The 22,779-nt window shown below is 34.7% G+C and overlaps 2 protein-coding genes across 2 annotated transcripts; both read right to left on the bottom strand.

Annotated features, from left to right (window-relative positions):
• Nucleotides 1-10,396: 10,396 nt before the first annotated feature.
• Nucleotides 10,397-12,245, bottom strand: LOC118344017 (disease resistance protein RUN1-like). Its single transcript, XM_035683751.1, has 3 exons — nt 11,520-12,245; nt 10,638-10,976; nt 10,397-10,576 (listed from the first exon to the last, which is right to left on the bottom strand). The coding sequence occupies exons 1-3, from the start codon at nt 12,066-12,068 to the stop codon at nt 10,397-10,399; spliced, it is 1,068 nt and encodes a 355-aa protein (XP_035539644.1). The 5' UTR covers nt 12,069-12,245.
• LOC108992470 (disease resistance protein RPV1-like) lies at nt 12,176-14,533 on the bottom strand. Its single transcript, XM_035683750.1, has 2 exons — nt 14,066-14,533; nt 12,176-12,620 (listed from the first exon to the last, which is right to left on the bottom strand). Exons 1-2 carry the CDS (start codon nt 14,524-14,526, stop codon nt 12,176-12,178), a joined length of 906 nt encoding a protein of 301 aa, XP_035539643.1. The 5' UTR covers nt 14,527-14,533.
• Between the last annotated feature and the right edge of the window lie 8,246 nt (nt 14,534-22,779).

Raw genomic sequence — 22,779 nt, 5'->3', positions numbered from 1 at the left:
TTTCTGAGTATTTGAATGTGTCTACAAATTGTGCATATTTATGGCATTTATGATTAGGCCATATAAATAAAAATAAGATGGTCAGAATGTGTAAAAGTTGATTAATACCACAAATAAACTCAGATAATTTTGATATATGTGAACCATGTATTAAAGGAAAAATGAGTAATAAATCTTTTTAAAAAAGTTGGAAATCCACAGATTTACTAGAAATTATACATTCTGATGTTTGTGAACATTTTAAAACAAAAACCCATAGAGGAATGAAGTACTTTATTACTTTCACTGATAGTTATTTAAGATATGGGCATATCAACTTACTTAAGCATAAATCCGAGGTAATTGAGAAATTTAAAAAATTTAAATTAGAAGTAGAAATCCAGTCGGATATGGCTATTAAAAGTTTAAATAGTGATAAAGGAGGAGAATTTGAAGTTTTAGATAATTTCTGGAAATTGAATGGTATAAGACATATTTATACTATGTCATACAAACCTCAACGGAATGGTATTGCAGAAAGGAGAAATAGAACTCCATTGGATATGGTGCGATCGATGTTGGCATATGCAAATCTCCCAATAAATTTTTGGGGTGAAGCATTATCGACTGTTATATATATATATTAAATAGAGTTGAAACTAAAGCGAAACCTCTTACATCTTACGAGTTATGGACGAGACATAAACTAGACTTAAGTAAGCTTAAAGTGTGGGGTTGTAAGGCATAAGTACTTATCCCAAAGCCACTAAGAGATAAATTAAAAAGTAAAACCTGTGAATGCAGGTTTATTGGGTATGTAGAAAACGGAAGTGGTTACAGATTTTATCATTCTGAAAAAGGATTGATAGAAAGTAGGGTTGCCATTTTCTTGAAAAATACAAACCTTTTTACTCCTATTGATCAGATTGATTTATTAAATGCTTTAGAGAATCAATATATCTCCACAGAGTCTGACAATAAAAATTCTTATATTATTCAAATCCAGAATAATAAAAATAAAAGCAAGTCAGATGAAAAGAAATCTTTAGGAATTAATGTTGGAGACAGTGGGAGTAAAAGATCCAGAAGACCATCAATATTATTTCAAGATCATTATGCACTAAATACCAGTTTGGAAAATTTAGATAATGATCCTGAAAAGTTTTCTGAGGCAGTCAATAGTATTGATTCAGATAAATAGCTTGAGGTCATGAAAGATGAAATAGAATCAATAAACAAAAACAATGTTTGGGAGTTAACAGATATTCCAATAGATAGGAAAGCTATTGGTTGTAAATGGGTTCTCAGAAGAAAATTTAAAGTTGATGGTAGTTTGAAAAGGTACAAAGCAAGGTTAGTAGCCAAGTGATATACTCAACAACTAGGTGTAGACTTTATGGATACATATTCGCTTGTAACGAAGTTCACATCTGTAAGGATCATCATGTCCATTGTTGTCAGGATGAATTTGGAATTACATTAGTTAGATGTAAAAACAGCTTTTCTTAATGGTGAATTAAAAGAGGATATCTTTATGATTCAACCAGAAGGATTCCAAATTAAAGGACATGAAGAGAAAATCTACAGGTTGAGGAAGTTACTGTATGGACTTAAACAATCTTCAAGACAGTGGTACTTGAAATTTTATCAAACCATTTTGGAAATGGGATATGAAATGGTACTTGAAATCTTCAAGCCATTGTGTATACATATGGAAAAATGATAATAAATTAACATTATTATCATTGTATATTGATGATATATTACTTGCAGGTAATTGTCTAGATATGATGCATGAAATAAAAAAATTCTTGAAATCTAAATTTAAAATGAAAGACATGGGTGAAGCCGCCTATGTTCTTGGTATAAGAATTTCTATAGATAGAAATTCAAATTTATTGTATTTAGATCAAGAAAAATATTTAGAAAAAATGCTTAAAAGATTTGGTATGGAAAAGTGTAAATCTTTAAGTATGCCTGTTTGCGAAGCTCGTACTTTAAATAAAAGTATGTGCCCAAAAGATGATGAGCAAATAAGTGAAATACTTGAAGTTCCCTATACTCAAGCTGTGGGAAGCCTCATGTATGCAGTGACAAATACCAGACTAGATATTTGTCATGCAGTAGGATTGGTAGGCAGATTTCAATCCAATCCAGGTAAAGAACATTGGCAAGCAGTGAAGCGTATATTAAGATATTTACAAGGTATCAAAAAATTGAAATTGTGCTTTGGAAATAGTGATATAGAATTAATCGGTTATAGTGATGCTGATTTTAGAAGTGATGTAGATGATAGAAAATCTATAACTGGATATATATTTCTATTTGGTGGAACAACAGTTTCTTGGTTAAGTAAGAAACAAGGTTGTGTTGTTAAGTTTACTATGGAAGCAGAGTATATTACTTATAGTACTACAGTGAGTAATGTGGTGTGGATAAAACGCTTTGTGGAAAGCTTGAATTTGGGTATATCTATAGAACCAATCAATGTATGTTATGATAATCAGTCTGTCATTTCATTGATAAAAAGTGGAACATAGAGTTCCAAGAGAAAATACATTGATGTGCATTATCATTATATTTTAGATATAGTGGAAAGAGGTGAGGTCAAGGTTAATTTTATTTCCTCGACCGAAATGGTAGCAGATTTGATGACCAAATGTTTATCTCTGGAGAAATTTAAAGAACATGTGACTAGAATGGGATTGAGAGAAACCCAGGTAAATCAATTTCGTGGTCGACATGCATAGCTCAGCAAATTCTAGGGACGCCTAGAAAATTGGAGTTATGATAATACCCAAATGAAGATTTTGGTCATTTGTAAAGTCACTGATAAGGTGATAAAGAAAAACCTCAGGATCCTTAGGGTGAGTACTTGATGAAATTTCAGTGCAGGTTGATCAACCAAGCAAAATGTTGATCATGGTAAAGTCGCTAATAAGGTGATTAAGGAAAGACTCAGGTGAGTAAGTACTTAATAAAAATTCAGTGCCATTCACTGAAGTTTTAGTGAAATGTGATTTGATTACCCAAGTAAACGGTTAATCTTTTGCAAAGTCATTGATAAAGTGATTAGGGAAAACCTCAGGAATAGCCTCTAAAGGAAGTACTTAATGAAAATTCAGCGCAAGTTGATACATGTGTTATGTAATTGACTGAAGTCGTCAATTGTGACAGGGGTATGGATTATTGATCCAGTCAAGGAGAATTGATGTTGTTCACTGATTTTTTTTTTTTTAGTGAAATGAAGTCACTCTTAATATGTGATCAGTGGGACCACATATGGTAAATGGTGCGGTCATATAAGGTAATGACAAAAACAAGCGTGTATATGTAGATGCTTGTCATGTTCTGACGCCGATCTGCAAGAGCAGCAGATGAGAGTTGAGTAGTCGAAAGCTAATATTAGTACCAAGTTAAAATACTCAACTGGATCGTCACCATTTTATGTGATCAAGTGGGATATATTATTTTAAGGGGTGTGATCACCAAACGATGTACCCCTTGGAATGACACCCTCTAACATGGTGATGGTTCCCATGAGAGGTGATGTTTAAGGAAGTATCAATAGACACAACCTTTTACTTTAGTCGAAATGTTATATGATTAGTGAAGTGTCAAGAGACACAAGCTTTTGATTTAGTCAAAATGTTGTGTCACTTCTTAATGTTGTGACCTTTGGGTTACCATTAGATAACCAATGGTTATGTCATTTACCAACCCGTGCATGATGGCCTATAAATAGAGGTCATTGGTGCACAAATCATTGCACTCAATTCCCTTTGTTCATCACCAACTTGTGGGACAAATACCCTCATGAGAATGTCAGCATATTACTAAAATTCCGCTTCCATTTATTCTTTATTTCTCAACATGTATATCTAATTCAATATATATATAGGAAATTAATTATATAAGGATAAATTACATATGAACGATTATCCCTCTCAAAACATGGAGTCGTCAATGAATCTTTAAAGATAATAAACACTTAAGCCCTGAACAACTAGGGCTGAGCACCGACCATTTCGGAGTCGGAGGGCCCAACCTCCCGACTTCGGAGGTCGAATCCGACCTCCGACTCCGAGATCTACAGAATCCGCTCTGACTCCAACTCCGACTTGTCGGAGTGGAGTAGGATTTTTTTTATTTTTTGTATTTTTTAACTTTATATTTGACCCACTTTTTTAAAAAAAAAAATTTTGGGCTTTCAAATTTCAATTTTCTCAACATTACAATCTAAACTAATTAAACTTTTGATTATAACAAAAAATACAACTAAATAAAACAAGTAACATATATATATATATATATGAAGATTCATAAAAAAATATATGATATATATTATTATATATGAATATTAAAAAAAAGGCACCGTATACGAAATATTAGTAATACACTAATAGTATTAGTATTAATATTAGTTATACTAGTAGTGATATTAGTTATACTAATAGTTATATTAGTATTAGTTATTATTAATACTATATATTATACTAATAGTGATATTAATACTATATATAGTGATTAGTATAACTATATTAGTATTAGTTATAGTCATTTAGTATAACTATATTAGTATAAGTTATAGTGATTTAGTATAGTTATAATACTACATGTTATAACTATAGTCTATATTAGTATTAGAATTAGTTATAGTGATTAGAATAACTATATATTAGTATTTGCTATAATGATTTTAATTTGGTATAACTATATAATAGTATTAGTATATTAATACTAGTATATCACTATAGTTAATAGTACCCTATAGTAATATAACTATATTAGTATTACTTATAGTGATTTAAATTTTAGTATAACTATATTAATATAAGTTATAGTGATTTAGTATAGTTATAATACTATAAGTTATAACTATAGTCTATATTAGTATTAGCATTAGTTATAGTGATTAGCATAATTATATATTAGTATTTGCTATAATGATTTTAACTTAGTATAACTATATAATAGTATTAGTATAAATATTATACTGACTATATCACTCATTGTATTAGTACACTAATGTCTAATACTAGTATATCACTATAGTTAATAGTATCATATAGTAATATAGTATTAGTAATTAATACTGTAGTGATTTATATAGTAATTTATATATAGGCTTAAGTGGTTTACTAATTTATATGTAGTAATTAATACTATTAGTAATTTATATGAATAATACTTTAGTTATTATACATTAGTATTATATGTTATTATAAATTTATAGATTAGTGTTTATACATTAGTATTACAATATTACATGTCGATGTTATTATGCATCTTAGTGTTTATAGTATATTACATATACATTAGTATTATATGCTTTTATATTTATACATTAGTAATCTGTAATTTAGTGTTACATGGTAGTAATATTGTAAATTTGTAATAGTATGATACTTATATATAGTCATATACTAAACTATTATTAGTCAATTTAGTCTATATATTATAGTATAAATATATTATCTAACTAGTATATTATTGAGTTTAACTAACTATATAAGATATAGTTGTATAAAATTTAAATAATTAATATATAGAAAAACATATCTTTTTATAAAATATGTATAATATTGGAGGCGGAGTCGGAGGGCCATGTCGAATTCGGAGTCGGAAGTCGGAGGCGGAGGCAGAGGCGGAGAGTAGGAGTTGGATCGGAGTGGAGCCAGAGTCGGTTCATCGATGCCTCCGACTCTGACTTCCAAGAGAAAAAAACCTCTGACTCCGACAAGTCGGAGTCGGAGCGGAGTTGGAGAGGAGCTGGAGCGGAGTCGGATTGTCGAATTTTTGCTCAGCCCTATGAACAACCTCCAAGAGAGAGTCTTTAGCTGTTGCAACTGAAGAATGTTATTTGAGAGATGCATAAGGTTTTGGCAACCTCCTAGCTAGATATAAAACCTGAAGCCCAGTGAGATGCTCGAGTAACCTTCTAAGGTAAAGTTATTTTAAAGATCTCAACTTGAGCCTTCTATTTGGGGAGATTCTTGAGGGTATTGCATTGATTAAGATTCGAATTACAAGCCTATCGAACTTCAACTCTAGAAAATAGAAATGCTTGAATTTGTTGGAGGAAGCATGTAACGCCCCGTCCCCGAGGGTCTGGAGAGTTAACTCATGTCACTTAAAAATCCTTTTTCCATCCACATAGCACATACTCTAATTTTCTTCTATCGCACAAAATACTCATTTATTTACATCAATTACTCCAAAATAACTATTCTAAGACAATACAAAGTCTTAATATAAACATCAACCTCCCAACAAATCACATCATGAGAGTACAACAAGCTTATTGAATGAAAATCCTCAATACTCATATAAACCTTCTATGCTTAAACCATCATTCTTAACTCCTCTCACCCTTGCTTTGTATCCTTAATCCTCAACTGGAACATTCAAATCATCTGAAAATATTGTGGAGATAATGGAGTTAGGTATCAACAACTCAGTAAGCAGAGAATATATACTAGTATGTAAACATGAGCCTTTTTAGAAAGTTTAGTATGCAGAAATAAAACATTTTATTTTTATATGCAGATCTCAGAAAAACGTGTTATCAGAAAATCATAGCGACTTTTCAATCTTTTCATACTCAAAATCAACTATTTATATTTAAAGATCCGTTTCATATTCAAAAATGCTTTGGCATAATATAACTGGACATCTTCATCTTATCATATCATATCATATACCATGTTTAACCCCCGTGGTAGGTTGTGCTATCCCCGGTGGCCAAACCAGGCAGTGTCATATGGTGAACTTCCCATTTTTCAATCTCGTAGCTCCGAGTGTGCACACAGGAAAAAACATGTAAAAAGATCACTTTGTTTCCAAAGTGGGTGCACTCATATCATATCATATCATGTTGGTACCAACCATATCACGTGAACTAGTATCATCATATCATAACCATATTCAGAATCAGATTCAGAACAGATAAGTATGTCAAAGTTTTGTCATATACATATCGTATCAAAACACGTGCAAAACATATTCATATCATTTCCATTTGATAAAAAACAGATGCAAATCATTTCATATCACATGCATATAAATCTCAATGATATCATATTCGCTCTTTTGCATATTTTAGAAACATGTCAAATATTGCTCATGTCTATACTATTCATGTCAAAAACATTTCTTTTCCCTTTTGTACATATCTCATGAGTTAATGCAAAACATATACTGAGGTTATTTTTCACATTTTCTTTTTAAAACAACATGCACATTTTTTTTTACAAACCTACCCCAGTTCATTTCTTTTTATGCAAATCTAGCATAGGAACCCCGCTTACCTGGATGACTTAGCTTTTCAGAATTTTTCTCAAAAAAATGTCGAGTCGACTATAAACCGTTAGCTATTAAAATAATTATGTAATTTCTGTAAGTTTCCAATCATTCACTTATTTCGATATTTAAGCTTAGGCTTCTAAAATAACCTATTTTAATTCCTCAAAACTTAAAACTCTCATAATCTCAAAATATATCATTACTTTCTAAAATTATCAATATCCACCATAACCAATGTCAACCTCAAGACACCAATATTTAAACCCGAAACAGTCAACAAATCTCACATCATAAACTAATCACACAAACTCACAATCCAATACAACCGACCCCCTTACTCCTCGGACTCAGTCCGGCACAACTAATTAATTCACATTAAATATGAGTTAGTGCAAAAATACATTTAAGTCTCAAAAGTTCTTTGAAAAAATACTTACAATGCTATAATATAATTTTTGAAAGATCACGGAGGTGTTAGAAGTGGCGGCACAACAACGGAATAGTGCAAAATGCACTGTGGCCGTGGGTCTCGAAAACTCACTTTTGAACGGGGACAAACCAAGACCCGAGATTGATAGGGAAGGACTTAGGGATGTCAGTGAAACCAATGGTGGTGGTTGTTGATCGTGGGTGGCGGCATAAAGGATGGTTGAAGACTAAAATGTCCAAAATAGAAATGTTGATAAATGTACTTCGCCGGTGGCATATCGGGGCTGAGGATGAGTGCATTAGGTAGGTTGTTAGGAGGTCGAGGATTAAGTGGTGAAGAAATGGTGGCCGGAGGTGACGCGACGGCAGCGCTGGAGCGAAGAGAAGGCTGCGGCTTCAAGCCGTGCGTGGAGGTTAACGGTGGGGCGAGAGGGGCTAGAAATCGGAGGGTGAGGTCGCCGGCTGGAGGGGAAGCAAACGGGAGGGGCGGTGATGGCCACGACGGCGCACGGCGGCACAGAAAATTCACAACCTAAATGAGTTTTACACGGCCAGTGAAGAGAGAGAGAGAGCGTGGGGAAGAGAAGCTGGGGTGGGAGAGGTCGCCGGAGGGTGGTGGAGCTAGTGGGCTGAGCGGTGACGCTAGACGGCTGTACATGGTGGTGGGCTGGGGGAGAGACGCAGGGGAGAGAAATGAAGAAGAGGAAAGAAGAAAAGAGGGGAAAAAGAAAAGAGGAAAAAGAAAAAAAAAATGAAAGGAAAGAAATGAGATCCAGTCTTTCAACTCGGGATCTCGAAACTGATACAACGAAAATGATTTCAAAACAACAATTTAATAAACTAATTTAAACACAGTGACTAAATAAAAATAAAATAATTAAATCCAACAATAAACTAATTTAAAATAAGGAGAAATTTAAATAATGAACAATAATTAATAATAAGAAAATACATTGAATTAACAATTAAAAATATTAAAATAATATCACGTAAATCATTTAAAATTTAAAACAAGAAAGTCCATAATCTTAGTAAATGTAATAATTTATTTAGTCAAAATACACATAAATACGAGGTATCACAAAGCATTAGTGGGAGCTTGGATTCCTTTCCAAAATTTACAATATTTGGATTAAAATAATTCCACTCCCACTTATAACTTGAAGATGTATGTACTCATCAGCAAAGGACTATCATATACTATTATCGGGAGGTCTTTTTAAAGCCCAAATTTGAATAATTTCTTAATTGCAAGCCAAATAAATATTATGATGACCAAAACCTTAAGCTTCTCATTCTCGAACACATTCTCACATCCACTTGATCTAACTGTGTGTTAAGATGAGTTACTAATACCATAACTATCCTCAATGAATAGCTTTTCATAACAAAATTAAAAAGAAAAAAAAAACCTCAAACAAATTACAATATCATTCAAGAAACTAATTAACTATCTCCCCAATTCCCATATGGATTGCCATTTGCAATCATCTCATCATGGCTAAAGCTTAAATTTAAACTGCTGATCACCTAATCATGATTCACTTCATGTTCTAGTTCGCTTAGAGCCATGAGCGCCATTCCTCCCGCCTCAAGATTCCTCTAAATCACGAATAAAGTCCAGGCGAGATCAATTGCCAGAAATCCACAAACAAATTAAGCACCATTCAGGCTGAGTGTAATCACCATTAATCTATTCAAAATTTAGAAGATTTCATTTATTTTGACTTGCATTGAAACAAATGTGGAATGTCGTCGTCTTTGATTATTTGCTTGAATATTGTGTATATATAGGTTTGAAATACTGATTCTAATTGTCAATAATGTTTTTTTTAAGCCACTAAGTTAGCGCACGTATAACCTAATCAAATGAATGCATATATCAAGGCATTAATTGGGACAAAGTTAAACAACTAGGAATGAAACTACACTAACAAAATAATGAGATAAATTCGATGATATATGGGGATTGCTCAAATCTCCATGTTGCACTCATCAACATGATATAAACTCCACCCACCACCAGCTAAACACCACCCATGCTGCGCGCAGAAGTCAGTCTCATCGATCTACAGCTATGCATACCCAAGTCGAAGTTCTAAATCCAATCTTCATTAATTAAATCAGCATCAACATCTTCATGGTTTCCAATCGGGTTCCAAGTTATAATCACAATCATCTCGTTATCTCTTTGAAACTTGAATACCATTACTTACAAGTAATATTGCGTACGCACCGGCTATTGTGCATTTTGGGCGGATGAGGCAATGGGCTGAAGAGGCAATGGTTTCCGTCTTTCTGTGCTCTGATGGAAGAAAACGAAACGGGCTGTTGTTATGGAGTCCTCTCCATATACATGGCATGGGTTGTCCATTTTGCTCCACCTCCTTTCTAAAATTTACAAGATTTGGACAATTAATCATGTTAACTGCCCATAGACTTTTCAACTGAAATATGTTTATTGGAAAATGCACAAGGCTTTTGCACCCTCTCAAATACAACTCCTTGAGACCAGTGAGGTTTGTAATGGACGAAGGTAGCTCCTGTATTACGATGCTATGTAACCGGACACATTTCAAATGTTCCATTTCACTCTTAATTTCGGGAAAGTATTCGAGACTTATACAACCTTCAAGTTCCAGTACTTTTAGAGATCTCAACTTGAAGCTTCTTGGCAAATTCTTTAGGCTGGAACATCCTTCCATCTCAATTCAACAAGCTTATCTAAAAATCCAACAGAATCATGAATCTCAACTAAACTTTTACATCCATAAAGAATCAACTTCTCTAGATTTGAGCAACTTGAAAGATCCGATATATTTGTCAAGTCACCACAGTCACGGAAATCTATATTTGTTAAGTTCTGTTTTAAGAAAATAAAATAAAGGAAATGTATTAACAATTAAAGGAAATTTGCAGCATACTTTAAAAGTAAGACATATTGACATGATATTGAAAATAAAAATACTTGCCTTAGATTGCAATCCCCTGCCTAAATCTCTAATATTGCTTCCGCTGATGTCGAAAACAATGAGTTTTTCTCCATGAAAAGAAGTTGGCAAAAACTCCAAAGAGCAATTAGGCCAATCAAGAACTCTTAACTCATTAGAGAGATAATTCAATCTGCCACAAAAGCTTTCATCACATCTTCTAACTATTAATATTTTGAGTCTTTCCAATTTTGCAAACACCTCAGAACCCAAACGTATCTTGCGGTGCCCCCAAGGTAGATTTATCAATATGCCTTCAATATGCTTTGTTCCCTAATGTGAGAATGCACAAGTGTTCTATCAAAAATCAAAGATAAATTCCATATAATTCAACACTACTTGTGCAGGAGTTCATGAATTATATATAAGTTTAACAGGCTAAGATTATATATATATTCTTTACAATACATGTGTACATCACTATTTCATTTATTAAGAAGGAAACAACAAACATAAGCCACATCTTTCTTCATATGGTGTTTTTAGGAATAAGTGAGTACGTTCAAATGTCAAAGTCATGAATACTTCTTTCTTTTAATACGTATTACTCAGCTTGAAATACTCAGAAAATCATAGCATTTTGCCTTTCTAGGAAAAATATGGGGAAAAGGGAAATTGGTTTTGATGATTTTATTTATACTTCTTTACTAAAATTATTTTATTTACAACATTGAGACAATATTTCATGTGGAGGGTACGTATGTGTCTATATAATTTATATGTATTTCTGGATCCATTCATTTCAATTTAAAAGCAGCTTCAATTGAGAAAAAAGAGAACTCAAAAATAAAATTATATTTCTAGGGCAAATATTACCTTATCTTTTTCAAGTACTTCATGAACATCTTCGTGAAAGTATAATCTACTCCGCTTGCCAGGTTCTTCGGGTGAATCTTGTCGGACAATTTCTTTACCCATATCTTCTAGTAAGTCATGCATCATCAGTCGGTCATATTCACCAATAGTTATGAGACATTTATCAATGAGCTTTTTGATACCATCATCGGGAAAGAAACCACAACCACCCAATATTTTAGTGACATATTCTTTCTCGTCTCCTTTGAAGAAACATGCAATGTCAAGGAAAATCTTTTTTGTAAAATCATCTAATCCATCGTAACTTATTTTGAGTTTTTCTTGGATATTTTCTTCTGGAATTCTTTTGTACTTTTCCAATGCACTTTTCCAATACTTTCTATTTTCTCCATATAGATTTGAGCCTACCACTTTTAAGGTGAGTGGAAGGCCACCAGCATAGTGTAGTGCATCCTCTTTGAGATCCTCAAAATCATCAATAGGTTTGTCACTTTTGAAGGCATGCTGGGTAAAGAGCTGAAGGGCTTCATCGTGATCCATTTCCTTCATAGGATAATTCAAACTAACACTATGCTTAGTTAGCAAACTCTTATCCCCTGTTGTTATGATGATTCGACTCCCAGAACCAAACCAATCGCATTTTCCACATAATTTTTTTAATTGGTCCAAATGATCAACATCATCGAGAACCAAAATAATTTTTTATGGCAAAGTCTATTCCTTATCAATTCCATTCCTTGATGATCATCATCAACCCTTATCCTAGAATGAATGTTAGAAAGAATTTTCTCTTGCAACTGTCCGAGACGGCCTTGATTTTGTTTTGAAGATTCTCTAACATCAGCAAGAAAACAACGGTCTTTAAACTTCTTAGCAATGAGGTTATACATCTCTTTTGCAATAGTTGTTTTACCAATTCCACCACTGCCGAAAATCCCTATCATGCGTGTGTCATTCTCCTCAATACATAAAAACGTCTTAATAACATAATTTACATGAGACTGTATTGCCACCGGATTCTCGGCAACATTCAAGTCAAAACGATTTGGTAAGCTTGTTGAGACCTCTTGAACAATTTCTTCAATAAACTCATATTCGTCTCTACCAATGCAAAAAGATTTAAAGAAAATTCATGAATTTGACTTCCTCATGGTAAAAGACAAGAGAACATGATTTAAGCACAATTTTATTCTCATGTTATAAATGACGTTATTGGTAGGACACAAGTTAAGTATTAAATGCAGGAAAATGATCCCTACCATTTGAACTAGAATAATGCTATATATAATTTTAAGTTGCGTAAGTTTCGCATATTTTATTTTAAAAAAAGTGAAGCCCATAATTAAAAAAATAATTTTTTTATATAGGTCTCAAATTTATCTATTTTTTTTTTTTAAAAAAAAGAATGCACAAGTTTTGAACTAACAACCGTTATAAACATATGAATATTGAAAGAGTAACAATTTGCAATGCTAGCTATAGTACTATATATTCCAAAACTATCATCATAAGTGCTGATCGAAGAAGGCTCAGAGATTGTCTTTACCAAAGCCATGTACGTTGGCATTTTTTGTTCACTGTTTTCTTTATTCGTTGCAGTAATGTTTTTTAGTACGTGACATTTGTGTTAAAAAAATTGCCACCCATATTCAATTTATACCATAAGCTTAGCAAAGTATTAATTTGCATTCTGAAGTACCGATAAATTCTACTTAGTTTGTACATTCCAATTTAATTTGACAATATATATCAAGAATGTGCCACGTGACCATTTTAATTGATAAATCATAAATGTATGCAATTACTTACGGTAGAAATTATATATACATATATATATATATCAAGATTTCTCCTCTCTCTGTTTTGCGCCGTCTGGTGCCACCATCCTCCATGCCTCGACACCGCCTCTCCAGTAACCCTCTCTCTCCATCTCTCTCGATCGTTGCTCTCTATGTCTCTCTCTCTCTCTCTCTCTCTCTCTCTGTAACACGAAACCCACACCTATTTTGGGTTTGAAACTAGCTGCCGCCATCTCGCCGTGCCATGTCTGCCAGATGCCGGCCAGGTGAGACCTTAGTCTATGTGTTCGTCACACTCACTCTCTCTCTCTCACACACATTCTCTCTTTCTATCTCCGCCTCTCTGTCTCTCTCTGAAATGTTCCACCAGCCGACCACCCCATTTCCTCTCGTCAGCATACTTCTCCTCTTTCTGCCATCTCTCAATTTCCCTCCTTTCGCGTCTGTCTCCATCACTCTCTATCCCTCTCATTCTCTGTCTCCGTCACATTCTCTCTCAAGCGGACGACCAACCACCTCCACCTTCCCTCTCAGTTTCCCCTCCCTCACTCTGTCCCTCTTAGTTTCTCCTCTCTCTCTCACTCTCTAGCTCCGCAACACACACATAGTCTGTTTCTTTCTTCCTAAGTAGATTTAGCATTTCTCATATATATATATATATATGTATATATTGTCAAAGGATGTAATCAGATCAAAACTAAAAAAAAATATATGGATAGATAGAAGGACAAGAGTTGTTGGACTTACTGGTTGATCTTCAAATGAAAACCACATAGCTTAGGAACTTGATTTAAGGCAGTCTTCCACCTTTGAACTTTAGCATCATCCTTGAACTTTTCTTCATGTTTAGCCAACGCATCTTTAAAACTATATTCTTGGTGTCGTACTGTCGATGGCTCGAGTTTGTAATACACAACTAGAACCACCTGTTGCTTTGATTCTTTACACTCTAGGATCTTCACCAGCTCATCCAAACACCATGTAGATGACGCATAGTTTTCAGAAAATATAACGATCGAAATCTTTGACTCTTCAATGGCCATTAAAAGTGCTGGTGAAATTTCTTCACCTTTTCTCAACTCCTTGTCATCTTTATAAGGGTTGATTCCATTTCGATCCAAAGCTTGGTAAAGATGAACTGCAAAATTATTGCGAGTATCCTCTCCTCGAAAGCTTAAGAATACATCGTGCTCTGATTGCGAGGTCATTATGAACGTAAAGTATAATTAATTGGAGATGGATCGTGGAAGATAATGGAGCTCATTATATAAGTGTCGTTGCATGAAGAGGAACTTCTAGGCAACTTCCGCGTTGCATCATATGAGGCATTGGTTTAACGCGATGGTATAATGCGATGATTGTCATCTGAATTTTTTAAGGAAAAGAAAAAAAAGAAGCGACCCCTCATTTTGCCTTTTTAAAAAGGTTTTACGCTTATTTGATAAATTGAAAAGTGCTTTTAAATCGTAGATTTTTTTTTAAATAAATGATTTTTTTTTCTTATTTTGTCCTCTCCCTCTTTTATTTGAGAAAACTACATACCAAAAAACCTTCATTTTTTTTGGCCTAAAGAACGCGGCCACAAACTTCTTCAAATTCCTTTTTAATAGCAATAATACACAACACTTTTACATACTTTTTATATATAATACAAGACTTTATTTTCATATAATATTTCATAACAATAACTTTAATTTTAAAATATGATCGTAGCATGTTTTGTAAATAATATTACGTATTTATCATTTTTCTTTAGCTATTGTGTTGGGCGGCGGCCTCTTTCTTCTCCAGCTCAACCATTCGTTTATTATTTTTAATAGAAATTCTTAACCCACCTATTGTCCCAATAGTGCATCCCGGCGTTTTTTTTTCATAATAATTAAATAATTTTTTTTTAATGATGATGTGAATTTACAAAAAAATATATTTAAGGATATTACAAAAATAATTTTTTTTTTTTTTGATGATGTGAATTTTTTTTTCATAAGTATTCTCTCCCCCTCCATATGTGCAGTGTTATAATCTTCTGAACTCCAGTCACTCAAACCAACCTAAACACGATGTTGTTATATTTTCTGATAGTCAAACTTCCTTTTATAACATCAATATTATAAATTCCCTATGCGCAGTGCAAACGCAAGCTTGTTGTGATCCTCCCTGCCCTTATTCTCTTTGGCAGTAATGTGAGAAACTTTACACTAGTAGTTTTTTACTTTGTGGTTTTTACTTTTGGTGCAAGAATTATGGCAATTAGTAGCGGTGTGTCCATAAACTGCTCTCATCCTATGAGGCCATAAGATGAGCTAGTGGGACAAAGACCTCTATGTTATTGTGACATCCCCTCCAAACTGCGAACCTCGGCCAAGCCCAACAGTTTTGGGAGGCGGTTTTTCAATTGTCAATATTATAAGGGTGACAAACAGTGTGGATTTTTCCAATTGGTTGACCTTGCAATGTCACTACCAGTTTGTTGTAGACGCACCTTGGAATTAGCAGAATGAAGAAATGAAAGGATAGCGGCTGAACGTGCAAGAATAGAAGACGCCAAGTTCCAATCTATGAAGATGAAGTACAAATGTGCATTGATCACATCTTGGGTTTTATTTATTACTTTATTTTGTGGTGTTAAATTTCATAAACTTAATGATAATGTAAATCATTTAATGCTACCTTAAATGATTTACATTTCAATGATGTTAAATTCACTGTTGTTACCAGAAGAACAGTGAACTGTTGTTATAAGTGCGGGTCAGGTTGTGAATTGTTGTATTCAACACTATTCTATGATCTATTGCTATCTTATATGCTTGACACAATCTATTGTATTTAACACAATTTGTTGTGAACTGTTGTATTTAAGTGCGGGTCATTACAACAAATGGGTCTATGTCTTTTTCAATGAATTTATGTTCCTTTGGTTTCGTGGTTGGTATTAGTTTCCATGGAATTCGGTTGTCTTTTTCCATGGATTTGTCTTCTTTTCATAGAATTCGGCTATATTGGCTTTTCTGTTGCAATTGTTTCTGGGTAGTGATCATGTATGAGAATTTTTCCTTTTTCTGAGCTGTATGAGTATAGTTCATTATTGAGAAACAAGTTCCTTAATTTTTTTCTTGGAGTCCTACTATTTTTTTGCATTCATTTTGTTGTGGTGTTTTATTGGGGTTTTTGGCTCTAACTTAGCTCTAATTTGCCTGTTTTGCCATCAATGATTGTAGTGTCGAGATTCATCTTGGATTCTTGATGTCATATTGGTGCATTAAAACCTTTACTGTGTATCCTAATTGGGTTTTTGGCTTTGGCTTCTGCTATTCTTGAATGGCTGCTTATTATGTTTTTGTTTGTTAATGCCTTGTTCTCATTCTTACTTACAAAGTTTTCTCGTTACTGCAAATTGCAAATTGCCAATATTTTGTTTACTATGCTCAAGACGTGATAACGTTTTCCGCATTGAGAAATGGGGTACCTTTGGGATTTGATCTGCCCGGCATCATAAGTTGGAGATACGTTTTTTCACATTGAGAAATCGGGATACCCTCAGTTCTTTGCCATGCTCACAATAACCTTGTAGACGTTAGGATACAAAAACCTGAAGGTTAATTTAGATACTGAAATCTGAAGTCCTGTACTCTGACGACAATGGTGATGGTAGTGCCTTGCTTCGTGAAACTGATGCTTCCAAAGATGATCATGTTGTTCGAAGTTCAACACGGGTCCATTAATAAAGGCAAAGTCATTTTGTCTAACAAATCCAAAACTCATACATAAGTTAAAGAGTTCCGTACATATACCAAATTTAAAGCGTAACTTACAAAACCCGCATACCAAATAGTATTAATTATTTAAATACTACAAAACCATGGATAGTTTTAGAAAGGCACTACACGTTCATTCTCCAAACCTATCTTCCCACATAGGGATTGCAATCCCATCTCTTTGTGCTGTCATAGCGCTGGCTGACTCATGGGACATGTCAACCACTTCAGAGGACTCGCCTGCATGGTCGGCCCCAGCCATATTTTCTTCACTAAATTGAAGTGCCAATGCAGCTTGAATGAACTCATCATTCGGTGTTACCGTTTTAATTAGGTTGTGCAGTGTACAACATGCGGTAACGAGCATCCCTTGCCTGGTAGGGCGATATTGAGGCATGACATTCAATATTTGAAACCGATTTTTTAATAACGCGAATGTATGTTCAATAATGTTGCGCAGCGATGAATGACGAAAGTTGAAATAATCTTTATAACTTGGGAATTGACGACCGCTATAACGATCAGATCAGTGATACCTCTCTCGTGGATAGGGAGGCATAAACTTCTCAATGTATGGAAATGCGAAATTGACAAAGTAATAATATCCTACACAATTCGAAAAATGCATGACACAACCCAAATTAATTAGGCTCAAAATATTTTTTAATTACCATATTGCTTGAAGGCATGACAAATTAAATAAAGAAGACAAATATTTACCTTGCGAATGCCAAGGAAATTGATTCCGAGATCGACTCAAGGCATCCAAGAATATTCGTGCATCATGAGCTGTTTCCTCCCAACCAATATATACATACGTGAACTTCATATCGAAGTCACACAAGCACAGCACAGCACATTTTGTGCGATTCGACCACGATGATTTCTATATGCGTTACTCAGTCTAGATGGTGTCAATCATGGTGATGTCCATCGCACCAAGACATTTCTACAAAACCATTATCATATAATGTAGCCGGATAATACTAATATTTTGATACCATGCAAAAAACAAAAATGCAAAACACACCCACAACAACTTTAAAAACCAAACGGCAGATATAGGAGAATTCATACCTCAAACCATGGATAATTGTGGAGGTTCCCCGCAATATAAGGATGGACCCCATCTGTGTTTGTGCGCCTAATGACAGTCCTCCCTAGCTGATGTAGTGCGCGCATCACCGTCTTTACATGGTGGTTAATTGTTTCGCTTGAATGTTAGAATCGGTCCCCAACGATGCGTTGACCTTGTGCGTGGCCAATCAGAAGGCAAAACATGCCTACTAATTCTTCCACGGACACCCTTTCTATAGGGTCCATTATTAATGACTATTGTAAACGGTCACAGACATAAGGAAAGGCCGGCAATTCCATACGAAATATTGTTTTGCAAGTCCTAGGGCTCTCATTCAAGACAGCTTGAATGTATTGATTCCCCCCGTAGCCCAATATTGTGTTCGGACATTCGAACTCGACCTCCACTCAGTTGTGATGCCATCCACATCATGGACACAATTTTCACCTCCTGCATTGTAGCTTCATCTCCACTCGAATGATATGAAGGGATAGGGTCGTCCGCCTTGCTAGTATGAGACCTACTTGAGGATGTATCCTCCATCTCGTTGTTTGTCTCCATCGATGGGGCTTCTTTCGAACTATTCTCATTGTCTATTATGAATACCGGAATGCTTGTACATACAAAAACAATAAAAAATATGTAGATTACTTTACAATATTACAAATGATTTCAATATGCCCAATAATGAGGTGGGAAGGTTTTGGAATAAACCCATCTCGGTCTTGTTGAAATTTTTTTTTCCGTAATCATCATTAAACCAATATTTAGGTGAAATCAAGAAATGCTTATAAGGTGAATAATGTCACAAACTCATCAAACAACTTAAAAGTACAAAAATGTTAACAGGGCGTCACAAACTCAAATATAATGCAATGAAAAACAGAAACATCTCAGAAACAAGTGGTTGTTTAAGAAATAAAAAACAAAAATATGCTGGAAATAAGTAGTTGTTCATGAAATTAAAATACAATAGACGCATGAAATGAAAGACATGAATAAAAACCGAGAGAATAAAGAGGAGCGGCCAACACTTTCCCATTCGTGACCGATCATGACAAACTACAAGCCCACTGACTTTTGCAAGTATCTGAGATCGACACAAACGACCTCTGCACTTTTGAGTTCAACAATCGGTCGAACGACTTGTTAAATTGCTCGGGCGGTAGGGGAGGTTGTACTTCTTCAAGAAGCTTCATACAATGCATTTGAAGATCAAACGCTCCAAATGACTCCATGCTAGTGTCCCCTTTACTGCGCTTTCTCGACCTGTTCTACTCCATTGAGTCCATCGCTGCCTTCTCTCTGGCTTCGGCGCAACATTTAATAGCATCAATGGTCTCACTCATTTTCATTTGAATCGCTTCCCCTTTGTCGTGTACAAGTTCCCACTAGCATAGGAGGAGAAGGGTCTCGGTGGGGCGTGGGGATTGCCTGAGGGGTGCGCATCATGATCAGTAACTGGTCGGCCACGATTTTGCATCTCCTCATCAAGCAAGTGCTCATCGTCATTGTCAGGGGCCGAATCTGTCAAAGCTCGATGCATTGTACCAGTTGCAACTGAACAACCAAATATTGTGCAAAGTTGTTCATATTTTGCTCATCCCATCGTCTTGAAATGCTTCTATGATGGTCTCACCTAACGGCAAAATGGAGTGATTAGATAGAATCATGGAATGCTGACCTCATCTAATTTACAAATAGATTTTAAAAACTAGAGCCAAATAGATTATAGTACCCGAAGAGCATTAAGCCAGTGTTCCTCACTAGCAATGGGTGCCTTCCTCTCTGCGTCCCACATAAGATCGGTAATTTCCCGTTGTCTTCGTTTCAGACGAGCAACTTTGCCTTTAACTTGATTATAATTAAAATTTCTTGGGCCAACAACAGACAACTTTGCAGCAAGCCTTACATGATCACCGTTAGTGATCCTCCCTCCCCTTAATCTATCCATGACGGTGTCTTCATACAACATTTCTATCAGCAAATCCTCAAACCCATTTGCCCATAAGCTTCCATTCCGGGTCGAATCGATGGTATCATTCTCCATGTGGCTCTAATATATGTGATAATGTAACTCAATGGTTTGTACATTTTGTGAGATGATATACGAGATTCAGTTTGTTTGAAACCATGGATAAGATTGTGATCACACAATGACATGATATAGAAGGAAGTTGTTAAATAATGACAACAATTGTGACTAATATCAAATCTACAATAAAGTTAGTAGGTAAAAAGGTTAGATGAAAGAAGGTAAGAAGTTGAAAACCAATAAATTCAAAAATCAACTAAACTACATTCATACCTTTTTAGATGATGACCTGGATGTTGAGCATAAGTAGTAACGCTACAAGAAGAAATGGTATAAGTTAGTCCTCAAGCAAAGCAAAAAAAGGGACAAATTAAAAGGCTTCCAAGAGTGTGGTTGATATAGACTTTAGGGTGAAACAAAAGATTTTCAGACTATAGATATAACAAAGGATTGGTTTTTTTCATTACCTTAAAAAACCATACTATGATATGAAATCGTGGGAATGGAATCCCTTGAACCCACAGTCAATTTGAAAACTCCACAAGAAAGTCAAAATCAAGTCAACAGATGGAGAACCTAGACCCGATGAGAACTTGTTTCAAGAACCTAGATTATATTAAAATCTAGACCCATTGAAGAACCCGTCTCAAGAACCTAGATTACAAAAGAGGAACGACACAAAGGTTGTGATTTACCTTTGATAAGTTCAAAAGTTCAATTAAGAACAAGAGGAGTAAAACTCAACTCACAATGAATAAATTCATCAAATTTTATAAAACTCCTTAACATGAGGCAACAAAGTGTATTTAAATTAAAACCTAATTAAAACCCTAGCCAAAATAATGCCTCATTTTTCAAAAATACCCCTGAGTGAACAGTGCCGCGGCTACAGTACAATGCTACAGTAACTCGGCTACAGTAACCCTAATCCAAGTTCAAAAAAATAATAACTTTCCCAACATGCCCTTGCATAGGCCCCCTTAAGTGCTTCCCATAATAAACTCAATTATTCTAAACTAATAAAATAGGTAATTTAAATGAATTAAATAAGTTGACAGCCTTCAAGTATCCAAAGTCTTTAAGTCATGTTGTTGCCCTTTCCATAACTTATCAAATGAATCAAAACTGAATCTTCATCCTTTAAGCCCTTCAACTTGTATTTGGCTCATCTGAAATTTGCAACATACCTTTAAGACTAGGCCCACCTTGGTTCCCATCATTCACCTGCGGGGATAAAATCCCTTGAACCTACAATCAATTTGAAAACTCCCCAAGAAAGCCAAAATCAAGTCAATGGATGGAGAATCTAGACCCGATGAGAACTCGTTTCATGAACCTAGATTATATTAAAATCTAGACCCATTGAAGAACCCGTCTCAAGAACCCAGATTACAAAGTAGGAACGTCACAAAGGTTGTGATTTACCTTTGATAAGTTCAAAATTTCAATTCAGAACAAGAGTAAAACTCAACTCACAATGAATAAATTCATCAAATTTCATACACTCCGTAACATGAGGCAACAAAGTGTATTTAAACTAAAACCTAATTAAAACCCTAGCCAAAATAATGCCCCATCTTCCAAAAATATCCCTGAGTGAACAATGTCGCGGCTACAGTACGGCGCTACAGTAACTCGGCTACAGTAACCCTAACCCTAGTTCAATAAAATAATAAATTTCTCAACATGCCCTTGCATAGGCCCCCTTAAGTGCTTCCCATAATAAACCCAATTATTCTAAACTAATAAAATAGGTCATTTAAATGAATTAAATAAGTTGAAAGCCTTCATGTGCCCAAAGCCTTTAAGTCATGTTGTTGCCCTTTCTATAACTTATCAAATGAATCAAAGCTGAATCTTCATCCTTTAAGCCCTTCAACTTGTATTTGGCCCATCTGGAACTTGCAACATACTTTTAAGACTAGGCCCACCTTGGTTCCTAACATTCCCCCTCTCCTTAAAAGGATTCGACGTCGAATCTCCACCTGGATTAAAGGGAAAAATGTTAGTAACATTATCATTAACTTGTTCAAGAATTTGAACAAATCCATCGAAGCTACTCCTGTTGTCAACGGATAAAGGCATTAAATCTAAAGGAGTAAATGGATTAAGTCTATAAACAATTTCAAAAGGAGAATATAAAGTGGTAGTATGCATGGTCTTATTATATGCAAACTCTATAAATCCATCCATAACCACAAAAAGAGAATCTCTACTCCTTTCTTTCCTAGGCAGCCCCAAAACAAAATCCATAGATATGTCTACACATGACTCACTAGGAACAGGTAAGGGTGTATACAACCCATGTGGCAAAAGCTTAAATTTGGTCTTTCTGCATGTAATGCGCCTGCCACAAATACGATTGACATCTCTTTTCATCTTAGACCAACATAAATGTTCATGCAAAATGTCTAAAGTTTTCTTAACACTAGAATGACTACAATTATATGAAAACTCAATGAAAGGCAAATGATAGTCCCGCAAACGTTCATGCAACAAGTCAATGTATGGCAAATGATACTCCCACAAACGTTCATGCAACATGTTTAAAATCTTCTTTATACCAAAATAACAACTCCAATTACTTGCAACC

Source organism: Juglans regia, chromosome 12 (genome assembly GCF_001411555.2).
Source record: "Juglans regia cultivar Chandler chromosome 12, Walnut 2.0, whole genome shotgun sequence".
Lineage (NCBI taxonomy): Eukaryota > Viridiplantae > Streptophyta > Magnoliopsida > Fagales > Juglandaceae > Juglans > Juglans regia.
This window is presented reverse-complemented; position numbering and strand designations above follow the sequence as displayed.